Here is a 27,724-nt window from a genome sequence, read left to right on the forward strand (position 1 = left end):
GATGTCAGAAGAGGGCTCCCCTCAACGATCGGTTCTTTCGTTACGTGTCGCCATGTCGATGGATGCGGTGGTTGTTCACGACGATAATATATTTCATTTGTCCCGAGCTTAACAACGAGACGACAACCGGTAACGTAGGACATTTATTTATTACCGTTTACGGGGGTCCAAAATCTACCCTACGGATCGATGAATGGCCGCGCCGCGGGCCTGTTTGAATTTGGCGCCCTTTTTCCTTCCGACCACGAGCGATGATGGATCGTCGCGGGAGCGGTTGGTTTTAACACTTGGCGAGAAGGCTATGTTTAAGGCTAATTTGAAGCCGGGTTTTCAGGGGGTGATGGAGTGGGGGAAGGGTTGCTTGAATGAACACGTGATACGGCTGGTTGATAGTGACGTTGTGTACATTGTAGAGTGAATACTTCTTCTTTACTGAGAATGATAGATTTCTTTCTTTTTTTTTTTTTTGTGATTTATTCCGTTTGAATGATAATGTATCCGTATGAATGATAAAATATCGGTTTGCACTCGAAATTGGTATAATTGGTATTGAAAATTATTTTCTAATAATGGCAAAGTTCTTCGTAAGATTTCTACAATTAGGGAAAGAATTGCAAAATTTAAAAAGAAATATATTTAGACTTGGATATAAGAAAAATGATTTCGGAAAATATAAATTCTATGTAAAAAATACTTCTATATTTTTTTAGTGGTATCAAGTAATAAAATAATTTATTTGAAAAATAAATTAATATTCAATATTATTTAAATTAATCATGGCACAAATAAAATTTGTGATGTTTGTGATGAACATTGGGATTCATTCAAGAAATTATTACAAAAATTTACAATCTGATTTTGCAATTGTTATAAATACATCATATAATCATACATTTTTATAATCACAATTTGACAAAATATAACATATAGAATATCGATGTAATTTTAATTAATGTTACATGGACAAAGACAATTTTAAAATTTTTTACTAAAAATCATGATGAGTAATGAAACATCTTTTGCACATATTCCATATAATTTTCGATTAGTTTTGATTATCATTTGTTCTGATCTTTACAGAATCTTTATGGGAAAATTAAATTAAAGAAATTCACTTAATTTCTAAAGATTAAGTGGAAAATATACACAAGAATAGATAAAATAAATTTCTGTACAACAAATAATCAACAAATATTGTTTAAAGATTAGTTAATCATATTCAATTAAAAGAACATAAATTATCAAAATACAATAAAATAATTAAAATTTCAATAATTTTCATTTTAAGTTTAAATGTAAAATACTTACTCGAAATTCCGGTAAGCGGAAACCATTAATAAAATTACGATGAAAATCCCATCGAATACCATATTTCAACGATGTTTCATCGGTTGTTTGTACGATTTCTGTTATTCTCCGTTACATAAATTCGTGGCAACTCGAATGGGAAAGGGTTTCACGACGGAATGCCTCGCGTGCGTTTCTGGAAACGTTGTTCACCGTCACGAAAACATTGACTTATGAGATGTAAATTACGCAATGGACCAGTAGGAGGTTGAGAGTATCGCGTTTCAGCTTGTCGGCAGGTAATCGTTTTTAGTATGCCGTGATCAACCGTGTCTCCCTCGTGAAGATGTCGAAATAAGAATCGAGATGACGGATGGGTGTGAGATTTTTTATTTTACTTTTTTTTTTTTTTTTTTTAATACGAAACGTGCACCCAATCGACCCAATCTAATTATATCTACCTGAGCATTTCAGTTCGATGATCGTTTAAATTAAATTAGATTTAGTTCCGTAGTGGTAAGTAAGTCGCCTAGACTGTGATGATGATTGTCAGGTAATTTAGAAAAACTGACAACTGTATTTCAGAGTGAGAAATCATAAAACTAGTCTCCTGGTGTTTATTCCGTTTCTAGATTGACACACAACTTGCTTGATATTTATCATATAACATAAAATATGCACATGTATGCTGTCCTTAAAAAAATTTTTTTTTTTAATGATTAAATACTAGAGATTTTAACAGTAATTGCAAAAGTCTGTGGTTGCTTATGAGGTGCTCCTAATAGTTTTGAGACTATTTCTAAATGCTTGTTCTGCAAATCTGCGTAGTCACTTGCGAAACTCGACACAAAATGAAGTTAAGACTACTTTCGAAACGTTCAAGATAAAGATAGGTTGTAGAAACATTTATTTTAAATTTGTAATTGTTTTTAAGTAGAAGATCTGAATACGTTTATTGCAAAATTTGAGAAAGGATAAATTATTTTTGAAATATTTGCTTGAAATGTTGGCTTTTTATATTTATTATATTATTTAATGTAAAATTTTGTCTTTTTATACTTATTACATGAAATGAATATTCTATATTTTTTTTAAAATAAAAGAAAACATTTCTAGATAAATAATATACATATATATATATATATATAATTCTAAATTTTTATGTATCTTATAAAAGTTGTGTTATCAACAATAATTTTATGTTATATTGAAACATTATTAGTATATAGATTATAATAGATTATATGTAGACCAATTTTTTTATTAATAATAAATGAAATATCAATGTATTATTTTATTACTATTCTTTTTTAAAGATAATCTAGTAATAAAATAAAATAAAAAATTTTGAAAATTATAAAATAATTAGATAATTTTAATGTTTGATTATCTCATTGTAAAAAATAATTTTAAGTGAAATTTTATGCAAAATATGAAAAAATGATGAAAATTTGGAAATTGAATAGATTTTTTTTATGCATAATCCATTATATATAAAAATTTTCATTAAAATTAAATTTTTCAAGATTGAAGAATTTCCTTGTATGACAACATATATAGCCTTTATATAGGATTCGTAATTCATGATATAAATATTCTAATAGAATAATAATATATATTAATAAATTATAAATATATACATTTTTACATAAATAAATAATATTTATTCAATCAATCAATTCGCGTAATAAAATTTTCTTTCATAAAACTTTCCCAGAAAACTTCTTTGTTCGCAATAAATCATGCAATAAAATTACGTAAATCCGTGAATTTCCAGTTGCAATAAAAAAGAAGGAATAAGACGAGACAGAGCATAGAATAAAAAAGAAGAAGAAGGAGAAAGATCGTGACGTCGCGTCGTTAATTTTCTTACCGCCTTCGTCGCATGCAGGGCGAAGTGTAACGTATATACCACCGGAATCGAAGTAGCACGACGACCACGACGACAACCAGGAGAGCTTAAAATGCTAATGAACGGGTCGGCTCGCTCGACCACGCCGCTGATTCCTCGTCGACACGCTCGTTCCATACTTTCACACGTTCGAATTTATCGAGATTTAATTCGTCGTACGATCAGGTGGGCCCACTACTGCCGATCGTCGTTTCTGGATCTCTCAATGTCGCTGTCACGCTAAATGGTACACGATGAATCCACTCGAGGCCGGCAATATCTCGATGGTGATAACGTTTCGGGTTAAATTGATTTCGTATCGAGAATCAGAAATTCGTTGCGAATTTTTGGAATGGCAAATGCCACGTTTGATCGTTGTTGATTTTGTTATTCATTCTGAAAATTTACGTAAATTTAGATGATGGATTGAATTCAATAAAAAAATTGTTTGTAAGATGAATAATTTTGTAATTTTGTAAAGCAAAGAATCTTTTTTAATGAGAAGATATAGATATTACGTGATATTTAATGTGTTTAATGTTGTTAATAATTATCTCAAATCTTTGAAACTTTTGAGAATCTAATTCTACTAAATCATAGTTATTTTTTTTATTAAAGAAACATGTTATTTGTTTCTTTTTTTCTGTGAATGTGCGGGAGTATACATAAATTATAGTTTATTAATGATTATGAAACTTGGGATTAATTTTAATGTAGAGTCACAGTTGCCTAATGAAATTCATGTAAAAGACATTATAATAACGCTTCGATGGATAAATTATAGAGAAACGAATTTAATATATGCAGAATTTATGCAATATTTTTACATGTATTTAAATAAATAACTATTTGAATTTTATTAATTAGAATTTAAGGAATTAATGAAATAAAATTGTGACTCTCTATTTCTATGTTTACATTATTACTTTTTATTAATTTTTCTAATCTGTCAATAATAAATTTCATAAATTAACCTTATTCTTAGTATCATTAAAATTTATGTTATTATATAACTGCAACAATAATTTTTTCTAAGATGTGATACAAGAATTTATTATTAATAACACTTATGCTCTACCAATTGAACTGCTAAGTATATCATATCGTTAATTTTAAAATTCTTTATTTTCTTCAATTATTAAAAATATATATAAACGCTTATCGAGATTATTTCAATTTTAATTTTTAATTTGACACTATTGTTTCATTTCATTTCTTGTTTTAAAATAATAAATCCTCGTGTCATAAATAAATCTCTCATACGAAATCTCGTTATACTTACATAGGAAAATTCAAGTATCAAGCTTTTTAAAAAAAATCTTATCGACAATAATACAAAAATCATAAAAAGAGAGTGAAATCTACAGAATAGTCAAAATAATGATAATTCAGCCGTTTACTAATATTAATTTGCATTATTATACTTCGCATTCTTCTTAATTCTTCCCAAAAAAATTCAACATCAATAGAAGAATACATTAAAAAAGAAAGAGATCTACTTGATTATAAATCGAAACAATTATCTCAATCGCCATTTACTAATATTATTTGCACCATTATATTCCACTTCACAACAATCCTCTCGTACATTTAAAAAACTTAAACCTTTAAAAGAGAAAACAATTGCATTAAGATAAAAAGTAAAAATGTGAAATTTGCAGGGTGGTCGGGGCAATGGTGATCGGGGCTGCCGTCTGCGGCCGTATACCCGGCCTGGCGAAGAGTCAACGAGAGCAGTGCAGAAAAGCGCCGCACGCGATGCCCGCGGTTGGCGAGGGCGCGGAACTGGGACTTCGCGAGTGCCGACATCAGTTCAGACATCACCGTTGGAACTGTTCCCACGTGGCGAACGATCAGGTCTTCGGCCACGTGGTCGTAGTAGGTAAGGATTGTCCTGTCACCGCGGCCTGCCCGCTATTTATTATACCGTGAAGGGCCGCCCGCGTTCAACGCGCTCTAAAAGGCCGTGCAACCGGTAATGGATGCGAATATCTTCGGTATTTCGAGCGTGGTGCCGCCTTGGATGTGTGTTGAATACAGGGTGAACTACTGGCTTTAATCGTCTTGATTATTTCGTTTGCAAAAATTTCGTACGCTACGAAACCAGATATCGCGTCTGTGTTTACGGAACGCGTATTTGTTTTAGTTGAATTGGCGATCATTCTTAGGTGAAAAAATGCGTAAATATATAATTTGATTTTTAACTTTCGTATAAAGTACAACAAAAGTTAGTAAACAAATTTTCTAAAATTATCGTTTGTGGGTAAATTTGTAAATTTTGTCTAAGATCTTTCGCCGAGCTATAAATATTTTGTTAAACTTAGGACTTAGGGTATTTTATACATGAGAATTTATGTGTAAAATTGTTTTATTGTTACACGATATGTCATATGTTTTTATATTAGTATTTTAATTTTTATCAGAAATATGAACAGATACAATTTACAAAATAATTTATATACGGTTGCATGAATTTTGCACGATATAAAATCTTATTTCTATTCATTGTAATTTTAAAATTTCAGAGAAAGAAGATTACTACCATATTATGAGTCTCTTTATATCATATCAACTTTTTAAAGTTTTGTAAACGAAGTTTTTTCATAAATCCAAAAATAACAGAATAAATTACTTATGATTTAAAAAAAAATCACTATTTCATATATTTATTTTGTATCGAGGATCAAGTAATTTAATGCAAATAATTTTTTTTATAGATGAACAAAGTTTTTTATAAATATATATCTATGATATTTCTTATGATTTTTTTTTAAAATATCTCATTTTTAATTATTGAACAATTTATTATCATATATTATTTACATTTAATAATAATGCAATTAATAATTATATTATATCATACATTTTATATCTAATCTACATCATCACACATCGTTATAATTCTTATTTATCAATTGATTTCTATCAAAAAAGTTCTAATGAAAACGATATTTCGTGTTATATTCTAACACTTTTAGATCAGATTACAAATTACAAGTTAGATTTCTGATTCTTAATCAAATAATTCCTTTTATCAGATTCATCTGCATAGAATTAGATTAGAGAAGTTTCCATGAAAATTCAAAGAATCAATTTAGTGCCATTAACCGAAAAAGCCAGCTTTTCTTCGATTATCGGCGTTTAATCGGATCGTTTACGTGCACGTATATGGATTTGTTACAAAACTAAAGGAGATAAATGAGCCTGATGTCAGACCCGTGTTTCATTAGTCGGTCATCTCTCTACCTCATACTAATGGTCTTTTCATTAAGGATTTCCAATCTTTTATCGTGTCGTCTATTAATTTATATTCTATATCTGTGAAACCGCTTGTCTGGTAGTTAATCATTTGATATTGAAATCGTATTAATAAATCTTTGGAAGTTGAACGTTTCGAAGAAAAAATTATTGGAGTTCGATGTAGGTTTCGCATAGTTGTACGTTTCAATCCAGAAAAGAATTTTTAGGATTTAGATTCTACTGTTGCTCGAGTAGGATAAAAAAGGACGACAATTTGGAATATTTTTAAATATGTTGGGGTTAATTTTGAAATACATTCCTCGTTAGATAAATATCGATTGAAAGGATTTATTATCTTACCAATTTATTTTAATATTAGTTTCTATCTACTTCTCGTTCTTTATAATTTCTTATTTATTATATCGTTTTATTTTTATTTTATTTTTATTTCACTATGTCTATTATTTTATTCTAGTTATCTTATTTATCTATTTATTAATTTTTTTACAAAAATACAAAAAATTTAAAAGATTCGTTATAATTTAAAAAAAGAAGGTTTCGCATCATTTATTTCGAATTTATATATATATGTAGTTAATTACAAGCATATACGTTAAGAAAGTTTAATTAATAAATTATGCTATTAAAAGAATAATTCTATTTTTTATGAAACATTACATAACAAATCATCCCTTAAAATCAATATTTTCTTTTCTTAAATATAACTTCACAACTTCATAATATTCAAAAAGAAAAAAAGCAAAATTTTGAAATATAGATTATTCAGGATTTAACCCATCAGGATTAATCTACCATCCTATTATAAAAAATATTTTCAAGAATTGTATACAAAGCATAAAAATTATTAAAAAAGATAAATTTTTATATGGAATATAATGTTATACAATTTATATATATAATCCATTACGATTTATATACGCATAAATTTTCATTTAAATCAAATTTTTCAAGATACGTGAATTATCTTGTAATTGAAAGTGATTATATATGTATTCACTTTCAAGATCCAATATCTTATCAATGTTTCCCCTCGTTATTATTCTAATTTCTCCATCAAATTTCAATATTATTCCATATTATTCATTGGCTAGAATAACTAACTAGCTAGAACTTGACCAATAATTTCATACCTTTCATTGACCAGTACAAATTCTAACTAAAACGTAACAAATAACATCACGATGAAATAAGTTTATTTTCTGTTAAATCGATGTTTCCCCGTTCTTTACGATGTGAAATTTACTTCGAATCCCGCTGCGCTTCTTGTATAAGAATGATAAATTACAATACCGTACATCCTGCGGTGTAAACTCGAAATTCCCTTTATCACGAACGCATCGTAATATGTACTTTTCTGCCTCGAGCATAATTGTAATTTGTTTCCACCTTTTCAGAAAACCGAATGACTCGACACGTTTCCCATTCCTGTTGCGGCATATAATGACTTGAAGTGACGTAGCATGAGAAAGAAAGAAGTTTTCATTTTTTCTCATCTAACCTTTCTATTCTCTTCATATAATATTTATTATGAATAATATTAAAAATAAATATGACATAAATAATATGTTGATAAAATGAATACATTTATTCTTAGGTATTTGTGTTAAAAATTAATAAATTGTGCGAATTATGTACAGAAAGAATGATTTGAGAATAATTTTAAAGATTTTAATTTATTTCTTCTTTACATCAATTGCATAAATATATATATTTTTCTTTTTATTTGAATTTTAACTTGAGGCTAAGAATCAATTATTTTTTTCTTTCGTTAATTTTTATTGAAAAAATTAATTCGAGATATTGATTTGATATTTGTTCGTTCTTCAGAAATTAATGACTAACGAATATAATATTATAAAGATTATAATTTATTATATAAAGATTCATTAAAAAAATTAATATAAGAATATTGTCAGATATTTTCTTGTAAACTTTATATATATTTAATCATTAAAAATAACAAATAAATAAAAACAAAAGAAATTTCAATTTTATGATATCAAATTTCTTCAATAATATAAAAATTATAAACTTTACACAATTTATATTTTAATGTGAATTGAGGAAAATAAATTTTCAAAGTAGAAAAAAGAAAAAAAATATTTTTATTTCTTCAAGTAATATAGAATTTTGCAAATAAGCTTTTCTTTGAAATAATAATTACATACAGAAATACGAAAAAAAGTTAAAAAATAAATTTATATTTAAAAATAATTCTAAAAATATTCAAAAATAAGTATTCAATATTTGAAATTAGTTTTTTTATTTATTTGAAAATATAATTGAATTACTTTTGCAATCTTTATATTTATTGATTTACACACATCGCGGTATCAGTTTTTCTTTTGCCACTTTAAAAAATTATCGTCCAATTTGCGATAGCAATTTTCGCGTCGCATTTTAAACTTCTTTGTATCTTCACTTTAAAAAGTTTTTTTTTCATTAATCTAAAAACTTGAAAATTACAAAAAACTATATAAACTATGCTGTTATGACGTTTTGATTTGAATTTTTTTCACCGAAAAAATAAATCTCAATCCAAATTTCCAATTATTTTCAATGAAAGTATGAAAGTGACATATTTTACAATTGAGAACAAATCGAAGATATGTATCTTTAATACACAATATCTTTAATGTACAAAAATTCTAAACAAATGCCTAGAATTTATTTTTTGATTCATGCTGGTAATATTTCAATTATATTTTTTAATATCAACACATAATAATATTTTAAATTTTAAATAAATATTTTTTAATTTTAATATAATTGCAATACAACATCTCATTATTTGCTTAATAATTTTTTTAAGTGAAAGCATAAAAGTGATGATATGATATATTTTTTTTAAATTTTTAAAAAATCATATGATTTTTTAATTATCACATTACATTACAAAAAATACTAAATTATTCATATCGACAAATCAATTTAAAAAAAAGTATTTTAACCTGAAGTTTATAAAATTTATATATTTAAGTACGAAGAGACGAGTATTACTTTGTTCCTTGCTCTTTATACAATAAGTTTTATAAAATTCAAATTAAAATATTTCTTGAATTATTTGCATAAATATCTTGATACATTTTTTTTACAGTAACAAGTTCCATCAATTCAGCATTAAAAATCGTATAATTCCATTTAAGAAAATATATCTTGATATATTCTCATTTATAAAAAAATTAAATTATTATACATTACCACCAAATTAATTTTTATTTTTTTTTTTTTTGAATTATCTTTTTATGCAATGAATAGTTTACTAATAATTTGTATTTATAAAACTTGAAACTCGAATCTCTGTATATAATATATTCTTACAAGTCACAGTATGGAACGTCATGACTAACATAAACACGCGCCACAGGAAATGAAAACATCGAGTGTCATTGATATCCATTTAATATCGATTTAACAGAGTCATGTTCCGGACACGGAGCAGAACGGACGTGTTGCTTTCTACTCCTTGCAAGAACATTGTATTGTTCAGTGAATTAATTAGTTTTGTGTAAAAAACAATTATAAATTATTTAATTACTATAATTAGTGTGAAAATTGTAAATAAAGACACATTACGGGAAAACAAGTGCATGTTTTTTCGATATTTAAATAAAAAAGAAAAGAAAAAAAATGGAGCATAGCATATCGCTACGATATAAACAGAAGCTAAATATTTTATATTAAATCCGAATGTAAATAATATTATTACATTATCATTCAAAGTATTTATTATTTTATGAAAAATTTAAGTTTACCAATAATTTTAACGCACTCCAACTTTTTCCCATCTCTAATAAACCTTAAAACTTTCAATTGCAATCGAAATGCATCAGTCTCAAACTGCAAGAAAAATCATCTCTCCACCCCATCTGAAGACCGAAACAATCTCGAACGTTCATCTCGAACCCCGTATCACTCCTCTCGCGCCGTCATCATCGTTCAACCTCTTATTCTCCCCTTCTTCTTATTCTCTTCGTGAACAATAACCACGTGAAAACGACGATTCCCGCGGCGAGGCTGAAATCCGGAGCCGAAAGCTTCAAATTAGGGAGGCAAGGTGTAATGGGTGCTCTTCGTTGGCTCCTCCTCGTGATATAGCCCAGGATTTTTTTACGAGGATTAGAGGCGTATCCGAGGACCGGCCGAGATAGAGGAACGGTGGCTCGCGGTAGCGTGGATTTTATCGGTGTGGAAATCGACAAAACGGCCACGACCACGACGAGGCCAGGACGCTTCCTACACCCACAAAAGCGCGCTCGTATGCGTTAGAAGCGGGTCCGGTTTCTCGTGTTACCGTTTCGTGATGCTGCCTGCTGCCCGGCAGCGGCATAATACGCGTATAACTTATGCCCGGCCCGCAGAGGGAACGTCGACGCAACCTTGTGCGTTTATCTCTCTCTCTCTCTTTCTTTCTTTCTCTCTCTTTCTTCCGCGCGATGCGAGAGAAAAAGAGAGAATAATGGCGAAAAAGCGGCGCGCAGGATGCCTCTGCGGCCGCCCACGCGAGGACTTAACAAATTTCAGCCGGACACGTGGGAAAGGTTTCGATTTCTGCGCGCAGGCAGAGGGAGGGGAATGACGAGCGTCGGGAGGATACGGCTTGGAATACGCTTCAACTGGTGAAATCGTACGAATTTTGTGTACACCTCGAAAGTGGTATATGGTTACAAAGATTACGATAATGGGAGTTCGTCTGAGATTGAGAGATTAACGAAGAGAGAGAAAAATTTTTTAAATTGATCGTAGATTCGTAACTTATAATTCATTCGATTTGTACGTGTTTATTACGTTTTAGAAAATTCGAGTTAAAATATGAATTCTGAATTGAAGTTATATTTTTTACAGGTCGATGCATCAAAAATTATACGCCATGTGGCATTTTGCTTTCTATATTAGTTTATTTATTTATAATTTAATAATATTATTTTCTATGCACGATTAATTGGTGAAGAGAAATATCAATAAAAACTGTGCAACTAACGATAAATTTATTAAATTATGAAAGGACTGTTATAATTTCTGCATCGTGTTTTATCGAGACTGTGTTTTTAGAATATAACGTTACAAGAACTGTATCTCAAAAACATTATATTTAATCGATTAGCAGAAACATTTCTGATAATTGTCTTGTTATTTCTTGAGCTATGGGGTATAACATTGGGTATAACATTTCACAACAATGTCAAATATTCGCAACAATATAATTCTATTTTAAATGTATAGAAAGTAATAATTTGTCTACAGTTTACAAATGGAATCAGAGAAATTCTCGAAAAAAGAATAACAAAATTACGTGAAAGATTTCATTTTTCGAATAGGTCATATTTGACATTTTTTTCAATTACAAAAAATTAGCTAATTCCATATACCTTTCAATAACCTTTGTATTACTCTTTTACATATTTATTTACACAAAAATTAATTACAACATATTAGATACGTACCTACTGTAACCAAAATTTTAACTTTTAAATCATTTTTTATATAGTTTAAACAAACAGTTTAAACAAATTTAATTTGAATGCCTATATTAACTATATTTTCTCCTTTGTCAATGAAAGATCAAACACCTCTGAATGATAGATTGCTATTCTAAATCTTCGCCATTCATTCCTCAACGTCGTCTCGTACGTCGTTTCCTCCGTTAATTTCCGTCATTGGAAAGTAACTTAATACCACGTGACAGGATAGTTAACGGCAGGTTGCGCACCGTCAAACGGCGAAAGCGATATTTCTCGGAGACAAGATAATCCGAATAGTCCAGTCAGCGGAAGCTGACGTGATCCGCTCGAATAAATATCGCTAAATACGGCGTATTTGTCATCCCGGTATTAAAAACCATAAGCATACGACCATAAGACGGGAGGGAGGGGGGGAATAGACATTCACCGTGTCCCGATGCCGTTTGTATTATGAAAAACGGATAGGTGTGCGTGCACCGCGATTTTTCATGATTAACGCGCCGGATTAAGCCTCGACGTGGGAAAAATCGAGAAAGATAAAATTCAGTTGGAGATTTACGATCGACGAAGAAGCAAAGCGGTAGTTTGTCACATGGTGCATTGAAACGGAATACAATCGAGAACCCCTTCGCCCGAGCTTCTTGAATTCTGCGGATGGGGGTCGATTTTAAGAACGATAGTAAATTTTTGCGGGATTTTCCTTCCGCGTGAGAGAAACGTGTGTGATCCTGTGTGATTATGAAAAATGATCGCACGATTTGGATTCGGTCATTGGATTCGTGTCTTGATGCTTGATGTACGGATGTATGCGTGGAAAATTTGATGGAATCAAAGGAAGATAAAATGTTTTTAAACAAGAAGGATGATTTCTTAAATTGGAACAACTTGAATTTGCAATATATATCTAAGTCGATCTAGAATAGAATTTGAATTAATTTCATTATTATATTTACAATTAATTTATATTATATTGATATTATTTCAAGAGTTTGTAATATATTTCTTTTGAATCAAGTGAGATAGACTACGTGCCTTTATTTAATTAATTAAATAAAATCCAAATCTTTATTAATTGAATTTTAAACGAAATTTTTATAATCAATTTTAATCAATTAAATGTTAATTCTATCTATATGAGAAAAAGAGAGAAAAAGAGAAGGAAAAAAAGGAAAAAAAGAAAGAGAAAATAAGAGAGGAAGAAAGAATAAATTTTACAATGTATTTAAATATTATGGATAATTTTTAATGAATTTTTAAAATTTAAAATAATTCCAAAATATCATAAAAAATCATTATTCTTTCTTCATAAAAAAATATAAAATCTTTATTTTATATTTTAAATAATTTTATAAATAATTTTACAAGAGTAATTCCTCTATTAAGAGCAAGAGTATTAAATTCTTTTTGAGTCTTGAAATGATTATTTTGCATCAAGATACGACAGATCCATATCTAATTATTCTAAGGAAATTAAAAATTATAAAATTATCGCTTCGATTTAACATTAGAAAAGTAGATATTATTTAATTATAAAAATATATTTTTTAGATAATTAATAGTAAATTAATTGATATAATTTTTATTCCAATTTTTAGTGAATTTTTAAAATTTAGAATAATTGCAAAATATAAAAAATCACTATTCTTTCTGAATAAAAAAAATAAAGTCTTTTTTTTTCAAATCAACTATTAAATCAATTCAATTTGTTAACTAATTTAGTTTATTGTTTCATTAATCAAAAATATCACTTTCTATTAGGTACAAAAGATCTGGACAGATCCGAATCTGTATGATTGATTCTTATTACATCGAACGGTTAAAAATGTTGTAGTAAATCGCTTGTTTTTTTTTTATCGAAATCTGTATTTACCTTACTTATCACAACGTAAAACTTTTTTAGTTATATTAAGCATAATAAATCAAAAACTGTCAAAAATAGAGCTGTCCTTCAACTCCAAACAATCATCATTTGATATAACTTTAAAACACCCTCCAATTACTTTTTCCTGGATAAAAAAAAATAATCACCAGCCAATCTAGACACGCAAGTGTATCCGGAATAAAGATCCCAAAGGAGGATGACATACTCACGCCGCCGGTTGCGTGCAAAAACTTGACCGTCCATCCGGTCGTTCGCTTACGTCGTTCTGCTTTAACGAGTTATGAATTCCATTGGTCCGTGATATCGGGAGAAAAACATTTATTAAGAGATTCCCGTTGTGCCATCATAGCATTCGTTGTAAAAATCTTGATACCTTTGGAAAGAAACTTTTGAAAAGCGCAGGAAAAAAGATGCGTAATGAAGTAAGCAAGAAAGCAATTTCTTTTTTTTGTGAAGGAGAAGGAAAATGGAAGGAGTGTAGAAAAATAATTCTTATTCATTAAAATATTTTATTTTACTTGCTTATTTTGCCATTTGTATCATAAATATATGTATAGTATACATTTACCAAGTAGTTTATGCATTGACTGTTTCAAATATTATATTATATTATATTACACAACAAACAATTAAATTGATTTTGTTATTACGAATATATATATGTAACAATTTTTTTTAAATATTTATTATTTTGAAAATAATCGATACATGATGTACATATAAGTTTCTTTTTTCATTTTGGTCTTTTAAAAATTAATAAAATATTACATTTTTTATTGGTTTTGAAATATTTGCGTATATTAGATGATGCAAATGAGTTAACAAGGAAAAAAATATAAAAAATTATATACATATTTTATTATTTTGAAAAATAAAAAATTGTCGTTCAATGTTTTCTATTTTTAGCTTAAAAATAATTACATATACTTAAGTATACTTATATATACTTTTCAAAAATTTGAAAACTTTGAAAGCTAAAAATTTAAACACTTTTTCCTCTTTTTCCGATTTCATTATTAATTTAAAATAATATTACATATATCATAATATCATTTATGTTTTTTGATTCTGAACAAAAGAATTTTCTAAAATAACAAAAGCTTAATTTAAATATTTAGATTTTATTAAACGTGAATCAATAAAATTATTATTAATAATTTTAATAATTTCGATTTAATAATAAAATTATAGAAAATTCATTGCAATTACAATTAAACATTTGAAATTTATATTATATTAGAAACAAAAAAAATTTCTAAAATTTTTTCTGAAAAACTTTAATCTATTCATTTTTTAAATTTTATTGAATATGAATCAATAAAATTACTATTAATAATTCTGATATTAATTTTAATTTAATTAATTAAAATTATAGAAAAATTACATATAAAATTCATTATAACTATAATTAAAAATTCCAAACATTTGGAATTAATATTTATATTTGGAAATATATTATTCTATATAATAACCTGAAATCTCAAGAGAATAACTTTTTCAAAAATGTTTCATGAATTCACTGTAATTGAATATAATTATATGCAAGTATAGCATAAAAATGCATAATTAGAAAATACAATTCATCACGAATAATTTCAAACCTCAGTAATCATTTTTAACAATAAAACAGCGTTTTACACAGGTTTCATAAATGATTATATATTTCATCGTGTATATTTTTCTATCGTAAAAGAAATGACAAGTTATCTGGTATTAAAATATAATAATAAAACCGAAACACGAAACGAAAATATCAACTGTGTGCACACCGGATGAAGTCTTTCGAAGGGAAACAAGAAATCGAGGAATTAATGCGTAAGAAAAATGTATAAATAACATTTGTAACGAACATTCGGACGGTCGCTAACTTAATTAGTGAAATTAACGGGGCTGCTCAACATGTTGAACGCTAAGTACGGCAATATATGCGCTCGAGATATTTCCAAGCTCTTAAAACGTTCACATTATGCACCAGATATAATCCTACCCATATACACGTAGGAGTAAGCTCGTTCGAATTAAACGCACGATTAACGCATTTCCAGAAAACAAGATGGGCGCTTAAAATTATAATATCTGTAGCTAAGATCCTAAGTAATAATAAACTCGAATCATAATTTTGTTGAATGAAATATAGATTATTGGAAATATTTGAAAACTTAAAAAGAATTTTTGAACCTCAAAATTTTTTGCAATTTTTTAAAACTTTCTTTTCATTTAACGAATAATTGATTTTTATTTAATATGTATCATTATTGAAATTGTATTTAGAATTTAGAATATCTTTTTAACGATATCGATTTCATTAATTTAATCAATAATTTATACGAATATATATAACGTAATAATTTAATTTCTTACAAAAACATGATTATTATAAAATATGAAAATACGAATGACTGATTATTTACTGAATTTGAAGAATTTAAGTTAAGATTTATTAAGATCTATTACGAAATATAAGTAGATATTTTTTTAAAAAAAAAGTTCCAAAACCTCTCAAAGTTTCAAATTCAAGTTTCACGAATTTATTAAATTAAATTTCGATTAATCTTCAATTTTAATCATTTTGTTTCGATGAAACTGGCAAAATATTGTTTTAAGAAACGTTTTAAGAAAATCTGAAAAATATTTTAACGTATATGATGATCTGTGAAAAGACTGATATATATATTAAATGTAAGTATTTAATAAAATTCATTATTCTAAAATATAAGATTCCATAAGATTCTATAAAATTGTTTAAAACACTCCTTTTTTTATTTCTTTCATTGATGTAATTAATTACAATTATAAAAATTTCATTTTACGATTAAAAACAATTAAAAAATTTTTGTATCTTTCACATAGAATTTTGCCTCAATTCTTATTTTATTTTTGATAAAAAGATAAATTGTACAAGAATACAAAATAAATTGTACAAGAAATATTAAGCTCTTGGAATAATAGGAAAAAAAAAGGAAATACTCTTTTATTTTAAGATACAAAATGCTTATATATACAACTTTATTCGTAATTATTGCATTGGGAGAGAAACTTTTTCCTTGATAAATCAAAAAAAAAACATCTTTGATAAATTTAACACCATTGATATAAAAATAAACTAAGTTTAAAACGAAATGTATTTTTTTTTATTAATGTGACTTTCGATCAATAGACATATCTACTTTTATGATTGTATCAAATGTAATCAATTAAATCAAATTTTCAAAATACTATACTAGTACGGATAACAATGCTTTTGAACATCGTGTTGTCTTATGCAAGCATTGAAGTCTCTACGACTAACTCGTGTCGCATTATATATAATATAAATGTTTCTAATTAGAAACTTCATCTCTTAACAATTTTTACAATTTTTATTTTAACAATTTTTATTATATTTTAATATTTAAATCATAAAATTCATTTTTTATAGATTTAAAATATTTATTTTTTTATTTAATAATTTGTTATAACAATGAATTAAATAAAAATATGATTACTAGTGATTATTATTTTATGATATGACCTAATCGATGATCGCCACTAGCCACGATGGACGTCATGACAACAAAGGTGTTAAAATTCCCCGTAAATGAGCAAGAGAAAGAGAGAGAGAGAGAGAGAAGGCAAACGTAATGAATTCGTCGCTCGAGATACAAAATTAAAAAACCTCGGATCGAGAGATAAGAGGGCGAGTGAAACGATCGAAATTTCGCGTCGAGCACGAAAGATTCGATCGCGATCGTAAATAATTCGCTTCTGTTAGGCGGAAACGAGTCCGATTTCGGCTCGAAGTGCGGCCGGTTTACCAACACGTGGAATTAATCGGGAACACGGCAGGCACCGGTGAGATCCGATTCGAATATATTTTCATAAATTAGGATTCTTCACGCGAGCGCCGAGTCGAATTCGGATCGCGTCGTGGGCGGATCGTATCCCCTAATCGTCGGAACAAAACGACATAATTAAGAGATCCATTACGCGGGCCACTCGCTGTGTTGGAATATTATCTATTATTAATTCAATCGGCGAGAGCCGATACTCTTAATTACGGCACGAATTTCGTTCCAGTCACGACGTCGAGGAGGATCGACGAGTTCCAGGAATAGGTGGTACGTATTCCTGCCGGGGGAATTCGGTCGGCCAACGGATCGCACAAAAACTCTCCCTCGTTAAATCCCTTGTTGGTCAACTCGGTCCAATGATGCGTCGTTATTTTTATATCCCACGGTTCATTCTTTTCCCCTGGCCCCGTTTTGACTACCTGCCTACTTACGCCCGATCGCGTATTTGGAAGTCAATTCCGAAGACCGATCTTTCTTTTTTATCGTGTTTTAAGTAAGATAATAGGTAACCTTTCTTAATTATAGTGCTTGCCTGGTATTGTCTAGTCCCAAAGATATGTCTAATATATCTTGGAATTGTGTACGTATTTTTTCTTTTTAGGTAGAGTCTTTTTTTTTTTTTTTTTTTTTTTTTAGAAATTTAAAAATGATCTAATTTATCTATCTTAAGAAGGAAGGTGCAATGATAAAAATTCAAGAAATTTTTCGAACGTTTCGAAATTCTAGGTGAGACGTTTTAATCAAGGGAAAATTGGAAGGGAAAATTTTGTTTGAAATAATGTAAGTGAGAAATTTTATTAATTTTATTTGATAAATATTTTTTATTATTTATGAATCAATGATTTTAATGTTAATTGAAAACTTTGTAGTAAAAAAGAAAGAAGAATAGTTTTGATTATTTTGAATTATTATACAAACATCTAAAAAATTATTACATCATCTTGTTCAAAATTATTGTATATATCATATAGCGTTAAATGCAAATATCGATTTACTATATATTTTGTGCAATAATGTAGATCGAAATTAATCCTTCTCTTACATCTAACAGAAAACGACATCTTTGATTAACAAAACAATAAATAATAAATTAATAAATTGTGTATTATATTTGTTATTAACAAAAATTAAGCATTTCTTTGGTATTTTAATGCAAATTTGAAAATAGTTTTAAATTGAAAAATTTATCAATTCAATAATTATTATATACAATTATATAAAAATATATATTTATTTAATTCTTTCCTAATTTGTTTCCTTTTTACGTTAAGAAAAAACAATAATTTTATAAAGGAATCTCTTATAATTTTTATTATTAAATTGTTACAAACGAATATGCTCTATTTTGGATATAAAAATATTCAAGTTCTCTAATTTTCTATTATCTATTACAATAGATTATCTATTGAAATTTATTTTATTGTCTTTTTAATTAATCGTTTATATGTTACTATTGATGTTTATGCATTAATTTTAAACAAATAACCAAAAAATATAATATAAATTTATTTTTAAAATTAAAAAATATAAATGATATAAATATAAATATGATATTAATAAAAATAAAAATAATCTTAAGTTTAAATATAATAATTAACATATAAATTCGCATAAATATTATTTCACCTAATTTGACCTAACCATTTACTATTTTTATTTATTCAATTAAAAATTTATGTCATTAATTTGTTTCAAATTATTAAATAAATTAAAAATTCAAACTATAAAACATTTGAAAAAATTCACTAAATAAAGAAAATAGAAAAATATACGACAAATTAGCATTTTTAAAGTGTGTGCACAATTGGTTACCTATTAAGTATATCAAAGCAAAAAATCATTAAACAAATAAAATAAATCTTATTAACAAATAATCATTCAAAAAGATTTAATTGGATCTCAATAAGTCACAAATTAGTAAGCCCGAATTATTTAAAATTGCAAGGTATTAATCCAATCATGATCTTTACAAGCATTTCGAGTTTCGTCCATATTTAAAATGAAACGAGTTTGCAGAAATCGATAACATGGTTGATAAGTTTATATATAATACAAAAATCACCAATCCACAAGGCACGCTTATTCGCTTAATGGATGCTTTATCTGATGATAAAACCAAACGACTTGACGCACTTATTCTTCGATTCCAACAGGTCGAAGACTTCTTAAAAATTGCAACATATCTCACGATAACTTATCTGACGATAATATCGGTCTTATCAGCCTATAAATCCGCGTACACACGGTCCAGATTAGTGTTAATTTTATTCCATGAGTGACAAAGTAATTCGAAACACGTACCAGTGAAAAAATTAAAAAAAAAGGAATGAAAGAGGAGGAAACAAAAATAAAAAGAAGAAAGATATTGAGGACGAACGTGGAAGAGAGACAGAGAGGAAGATATCTTTTTCGAGACAAGGAGAATCCTCTGTCTTCGAATAAAGTCAACGAACAGCGTAGCGAGTTAATGCACCGCCTTATCAATTTCTTCTCCGATCTTTCCCAACCCAATGGAAAGCCTTCACGCCCTTACTATCCCCTTGCTACTCTTTTATTTTTCTTTTTCTTTTTTTGTTGTTTTTTTTTTCTTTTTCCTTTTTGCTTGGATCCCCTTATCCATCTCAAATAACTCGACTGGCCCACACTTGGCGCTCTCGCGAACATCTACCTGTAGACTGTCCGAAATCAATTGACCTCTCAAGGCTGATTACGAGTGATGGGATAATATAAATCTTACCGTTGTCTATCTTATCCTTTGGCTTCTATTCGAGTATCATATTTGATTGTTTTTTAAGACAATTCAATTTTAATTGATCTGCAAACTTACGAAATTTAGAAAAAATTATTTCGAATAACAGTAATTGTTAGTTGGTAAATGTATTTCGATTAATTAAAGGAATTTAAGGATGGGATGAAAATTTAGGGAAATAATAAATAAAAATATCGATTACTTGATGTTTGTGTTCTAATTGAAAATTTAAATTTATTTCTCAGAAATTTAACATTCAGAATAAGTATATGGAAATATCAGAATAATAGTAGTCTTATGAAAATTAAATAGATAATAAGAGCAAATAAGATATAATTTATTTCGTGAAGATAAATTATTTAGTTGCAAATAGTTATTAATTTACTTTTCGTATAAAATATATGAAATATTTATATTGTATTTTATTTGTTTTACGAAATATTTCAAAGGAAAGATTATTTCTCAAATTTTAAAATAATATAATTGATATCCATTAATGAATGATATAAATTCTTTTGCATATTATTTTATAAAACTTTATTTTGCATTTTCTTTATCGTATCATGAGATGAATTATTATTTTTCAAAATTTAGTGATTTTTATTTTATTTTTCCCTGCCTAAATCGATAGATCTAAAGCATATTAACACTTATTTAGTGGTTGTGAATTAAATACAAACATAGAACAATCTATTAATAGAATTCTGGTAATAAAGTGTTAATACATGAGTGTACTTAGGATGCTAAGTGAATAAGATACGCTCTGTGATAATTGGTAAAAGTAAATTTTTCATTCAATACAGGAAAATATTTGCTATGCTTACTATTCGACTAACGGAAAAGTAAATTACGGAAATTAAAAGTGTCAGTTCTCTGTTTAGATAAATATTTTTTATAAAAATTTAAAATTCTATTCAAACATTTGCTTCTCTTTCGAACTTCTCTTCGAAAAAGAGAATGTGTTTAATTAAAAAAAGAATGTAGTAGAAATGATATCATAATGATAAATATATTTCACAATTTTAACTATCCGATATAAAATGAGAATCTTTTTTTTTATGAAATTTTCTATTGGAAAAAATTGAGAAATTCGATTTTCTCGAAAACTAATTTTAAAACGGGAAAAATTTATTATTTATTTGTTTTCACGCATAAGACAATCTACTATTAATAATTCACTTAAAAAATTCATATTTCCAAATTTTTTAAACTTAATTTACATATGTTTAAAATCATCCCCTGATATCTTATATCACATGATATACATTATCTTTAAAGCAAGAAAGAAAACGATAGAAAAAAGTAAAATAAAATCATGGAAAATCCAAAATCAATAATCCCGTTCCCCATTCACCGAACAACAAAATTGATTTCGAACAGACTTTAATCTGCTCATCTCTCGTCCATATCCTCATTAAGGGACATAGTCCAGATTCATTGAAACGTATTGAAAGGTGCGCGAAGTGAGGCGCATTCGAGGGGGTTTACACGGTCATTTGAAGGCTGATTTACAACGTCGACGGAGAAACGACACGGTCACGATCCTGTTACGATCGCTCGAAATGTTATCGGTCGTCTCGAAGCGCGAACGCTGCCGCGTGTTTGAAGAGCATCGGATGGTATTTCAATGGATTGTAACTGAGTCGTGAGTCGCGATCACCGATGTAAATCAAGCTTTGGGATACTCCCTTATCCAGACGTAGACGTTGTTCACGATGACTTTATGTCGTGGAATGGAAGCGTGAATCCGATCCTCGTGATAGGTTTTCTCTCTTTTCTTGTCGAATCCTAAGACGGGATCGATACATTTTACAAGAATACGATAGAAATTGGATGCGAAGTTGATCACAAAGGATAAGCGAAAAATATTTCGACTTTTTAATTTGTATACCTTGTTTTGTAAGCGCGTGAATTATAAAAATATTTTGTATTATTTGTTTATGAGGATATGATTATTTATTTATGAGTTTAAATATGTTGAACGAGACAAGAGATGCAAATTTATTGGTCAAAAATTTGGAATAATTTTGCAAGTTATTGTTACATCGAATTTTTTGCTAATATTATGTGAAAAAATTTTTTGTATTAATTTTTTTTTTTTTTTACTATAGGATTTTATGAAATATTTGATTTTAAATTTTTAACTATTACTTTAAACTTTCAAAAATAATTATTTTAAAAATTTTTAATAATAAAAATAATAACAAAAAGTTGTTTGCTATTTAAAATGAGAATAATAATCGTAAGATATAATGAAAATATAGAAAAAAAAATATATTAAAAAATGATTTAAGTATCGATTTTTAAATTTTTAGATTATATATAATAATTATAACTGAGTAAATATTTTTTTCATTGTTATCATAATGAGATATAATCATTATTAATATTCATTAATGAACTATTTCATTTATTATATGAGAAAAATTGTATTTTGATTATAATTATAATAAAAATTTGTTTAGATTAGTCAAAACAATTGTTATTAAGTGAAATTGTAATTGAATCACTTTATTAATAATTATCAATAAAGAAAATTTATTTTTATTCAAAATAGTTATGAGAAAAAATATATTTCAATGCAATCGAAATAACATTTTCGTCTTGGAATAATATCATGATGATTATTATGATCGAAATCAAGTAATAAGAAATAGGAATAAAATTTTCTTATTGAATTATTATGAATAAACTGTGGATTTTTGCAAATATATATATATATATATTCATATTTCATTATATTTTATATATTTTTATCTTCTAATATTATTTTTACAATTATTATAAACAAATACAACCATGATATTAAAATCTAGATAAATTCTGAATTCAAATTTCTTTCTCATCTAATTTTTTCAGATAAAAAAAATTTATCAATTTATCAAAAAAATATAAAATGAAAAAAACTTTTATGTATATATTATTATATATTATTTCGTATAATATTATAATTCTATATAAATAAATTTATTATTAATTTATTATTAATTAGTAATAAAATTACTGATTTTGCAAAAGCATAGTTTGATTACATATATTTTGAATAACGCAATATTTTATATATCAGTTGAATATCTAAATAACTTGTTTTAATTATATAAAAGAACGAAATAAATTTGTTTCGTTAATGAAAAAATTTCTTATGATTTTTATTATTTTAATTATATTTAATAGTTCCTGTTTGAGTTATAATATATAATATATAATAATAATATATTATCAATAATAATCAATATTATTATATTAAAAAAACAATATTATATTTAATAAAATTATTAATAAGAATAATTATGTAAAGCAAATACAATCACTTATCATAGACTACTTTACTTTCTCAATCTTTCTACAATTGTAAATCTTTTTACAATTCACTTCTCATAAAAATTTCATAAGTAACTTTAATATTTATCAATTTTTATAAACATATATAAATTATAAGAATATACGTAATACAATACATATATGTAAATTACAAGAATTTTGTATACGAATATATCCATATCATACAAGATTCGTTTCACTATCTGCAAATCAATTAAAAGTAATTGCACCTTCCGCATTTCTTTTATTTTACTCGTTTTAAACATTTTGATTTCCCGGCTTAATCATCTCAGAATCTTAGCCTCGCTCCTTAAGACGCCCAAGCATTCAGAAGCTCGTGATAAGAAGCAAAACAGGAACTTCAAACAGTCACCGACATTAAGCAAGGTTGAAAAATCACTTGTATCCGCCGGTTAATCGACGAGAGGGACTTATTAGAAGAAACCTGTACGCCGAAGAACGCAATCCTCTCGAGCACGAGCGCGTGGATCCGGATGATGGAGACGATTATGAAAATTTCCCAGTTCTCGTAATCGAGCGGGCTGCTCGCGGATTAAATTACGCGCGAGTCAAAGATACGAGCTTCTTGCCGCGAAACCGAGCAACTACGACGCGAAGAAGTGGAGAACCGGTATAAGAGAAAAAGAGAGATGCTTTGGTTCGCGGAGAAAACTGTGTGGTATGTGTATTGAAATTAAAAAAAAAAAAAAAAAAAAAAAATGGGAAACGACAGGGTATGATACTTGTGTGTATAAATATAAATAGGATATTTAAATTCTCTTGTATGCGAGAAATAAATAATTATTACTGAATCGATGAGATAAGTTGTGTGGCTCATAAACTTCTTTTGCACGGATTTTATAATTTTATAAAAATTTTATTACTTGACTATATGATCTTGTCCTTAGATATATTAGATAACAAGAATTCAGATATATTAAAAAAATATCTTACAATTAAATATATTTAATAAAAATTATATATATTGAATAAATTGTTCTGCATTTGAGAAAAAATTTTAAATACGATAGTAAAATGTTTCATCATATATACTTTTATAATACAAGTTAATAATTACAAAATTTTATATAATTTAATTATACAAAATATATCATTAACTTTTTCAAGATTAAGTGTTTTAAAAAATATAGAAAAAATAGTTCTTCTTTATTAATTATTAATGAAAAAATAGTTTTTTATAATATTTTTATAAAAAAAATAAAAACCTGTATCATCGAAATTTATATATATATATATTTATTATTTTAACAGTTTATTTAATAATAATATTATATTTAAAGTATGTCGTGTAAATACAGTATTAAGCATAAATGGATTAATAATACATCATGTTCAATCCATGTAATAAAGAATCATTTACAGAAAAATTGTTCATTAACTTATCAGTCAAGTAATTTTGATTCTGTTACATTTATTTAACGATGATTCGCGTCTAAATCGATCAAATATCAAGTTCATATACGCATAGAATATTCTCGTGTTAATTCTTATGCGATTCGACCGGTTAGAGAGAACTCGAAATGAAGTATCGATACACGGTATACAATGAAAGAGGTTCATTTCTTTTCTTTTAATATCACATTTATTTTCTCTTTCTTCTTTTTTTTTTCTTTTTTTTTTTTTTTTAACAAGATATCATGCGAATGGAATTCTCGTGCCACGTGCATGCCTCGTATTTATGCGCTCCGCGGTCATTAAGTGAACGTATCTAAATTCGCAGCTTGAGACCCCTTTTTAGGGGTCCCGTTTCTTAATGACTCCAAATATTCGGTGATGTTCCAGCGATTTTTAGTCTCCTTGGTATGAAGTCGATACGAAATGACCGCTACTTTGAGTGGAACATTCGAGAAGAAATTTAGAAGGAGTGGTAATATTCTTTTGAAAGTAATTAGGTATAGATTTGGGGGAAAAAATTAGATGGACGTGTCAATGATATGATATTTAAGAAAAAAAGAAAAAAGAAATGATAATGGAATTTTTATTGTTTTTTGCCATTTGTGATTCGTTCTTTCTTCAACTGGATATCAAATTATTTCCATTTATGTTTTTTAGAATGTAAAAATAAAATTTTTTATCAAATATATATATATTATATTTATTCTAAAAATAGCATCAGAAGTTGTACGAAATTTAGTAATATTTTGTAAAAATAATTAATATTTTGTAAAAATACTTTTTATTTTTATATTTTTATAAAAAAAATTTTAAATTATCTCAATTTATATCCACTATACAAATTATTATATTTATTGTTTAAAATGCAATCCTTATTCAAGTGTATAAGATCTCTTATATTCTTTTGTGCAATTTGATAAAAATTACAGATAGAATATTAATAAATTATTTTACATAATAGTAACAAACTTGCAAATTAAATTTTGTAACTAAATTTTAAATTATACAATTTTAATTATTCAGTTCACTAACATTATAGTGTTAGTTTCAACATATATTTTAAAAATCACTCTTTATAATTTTATATATTTCAATTCAATATTTTATATATTGAATTATATATATTAAAATTTATTTTGAATATATAATCAAAAAAAAATTACATTATATCTATTTTATCAAATTTCAGAATCTTCAAAAATAATCAATCTCTTTATAATCATAAAAAAATCTCTAATCTTTTGATCTATTAAATCTATTTACTATATATTTTTAAAATTTTTTAAATTATTTTTATTTTCCAACTTTAATGTATAAAAAATAATTTCTATAAAATCATTTTGAAATTTTAATTTTTTATTTTTCTTAAAGATCGTTTTTAATTATTTTTATTGTACAATCAATTATAATATTACTCTCTCTTTCAAACTTATATCACAAATTTATTGACATTTCTAAAATATAAATATATATAATAATATTCACAATATAAATGAACAAATCAGAAATTTTTATAAAATAATAAATTTCTTTAATTTCTATTCTAAATCTAATCCAAATTCCTTTGGTCGCAAATTATTTGTATATAGAAAGAACATTATATTCTGAAAACAAAAATTAAATTATTAAAAATTATTAAACGAAAAATTATCAAATCAATATCTAATTTCCAAATACTTTGCAACATCTCAACAAACTCATCAATCAGAAATACAAAATCCAGATTTTTAACAACTCAAATCTATCTACAATAGAATACAATTTTTGCTTGCTCACAAATATTATTATATTAATAACATTATAAATTCATTGTTCCATCATTTTCATTCCATAATTTTCACCACATCACCCATCAAATTAACAAAGAAACAAGAATAAAATCCCGAAGGAAGTTCAGGATCCAGGCATAATCCAGGATAATTGTATCGCGCGCAGAACGATCCGTCTCTGTCGACCTTATCTCGCTGCTAATTTGTTCGATAGACCAAGAAACGGCCGATATACGCGAGATCCAACGCGAGGAAACCCCGGGGTATCTCGAGCTCGCGGACGTAACTAGAGTGGACGATAGCGGATACCAATACGCAGGTACCAACCGCGGGGAATCCTTGCTAAGAATTTATAGTCGGGCACTGGAAATTACCATCGGCAACGTCCAATAGCCTGGGATCTTCCTCCTTCTCAATTCACCTGATATTCGTTCGAACGTAAATTATGATCCGGCCTCTGTTTAGATAACCATGGGGATGAATTTAGAAGAGGACCAGATAACCGGGCCGTTCATAAATATCCCGGGGGACGCTTTCACCCCTGATTTCTGCCTCTTCTTTGAGAGAAATTTGGATTAATTAGCCCAGGTAATGGGTATCTCGGCCCCTGCTTAAAAAACCGGGTCGATCGTGGATTTAGATCGGTACGATGATTTGGGATTGAGATGCGTTGGAGGCAATCCTTGTTCGATGATGGTTCGTGAATGTATGTTCGTTTCACTAATGAGTGTGCATCATCTGGTGGTGGAAATTTTAGTGATATTAGGATGGAAGAGTGGAGGGAGGGTGATTCTTGTAATAGAAATCGTGTTACAGTGATTGAGATACATTGAAATTTTATTATCTTATCTTGTGA

General features: G+C 27.3%; 1 protein-coding gene across 2 annotated transcripts in view; it reads left to right on the forward strand.

The window, feature by feature from the left end:
• Window positions 1-27,724, forward strand: part of LOC100872236 (protein Wnt-2) — a 144,918-nt gene that overhangs the window by 73,702 nt on the left and 43,492 nt on the right. Inside the window, exons 1-2 of one of the 2 annotated variants that reach the window (XM_086915857.1) lie at window positions 1,692-1,803; window positions 4,840-5,060. In XM_086915857.1, coding sequence (XP_086771983.1) covers window positions 4,853-5,060 — 208 coding nt within the window. In that variant the 5' untranslated portion in view covers window positions 1,692-1,803; window positions 4,840-4,852. Of the gene's footprint in view, window positions 1-1,691; window positions 1,804-4,839; window positions 5,061-27,724 lie in introns of those variants that run through there. The other variant, XM_012485073.3, reaches the window with a different exon arrangement.

The sequence above is a fragment of the Apis florea genome, unplaced genomic scaffold (genome assembly GCF_048593485.1).
Source record: "Apis florea isolate Af1SG1 unplaced genomic scaffold, ASM4859348v1 contig_3798_pilon, whole genome shotgun sequence".
In the NCBI taxonomy this organism is placed as follows: Eukaryota; Metazoa; Arthropoda; class Insecta; order Hymenoptera; family Apidae; genus Apis; species Apis florea.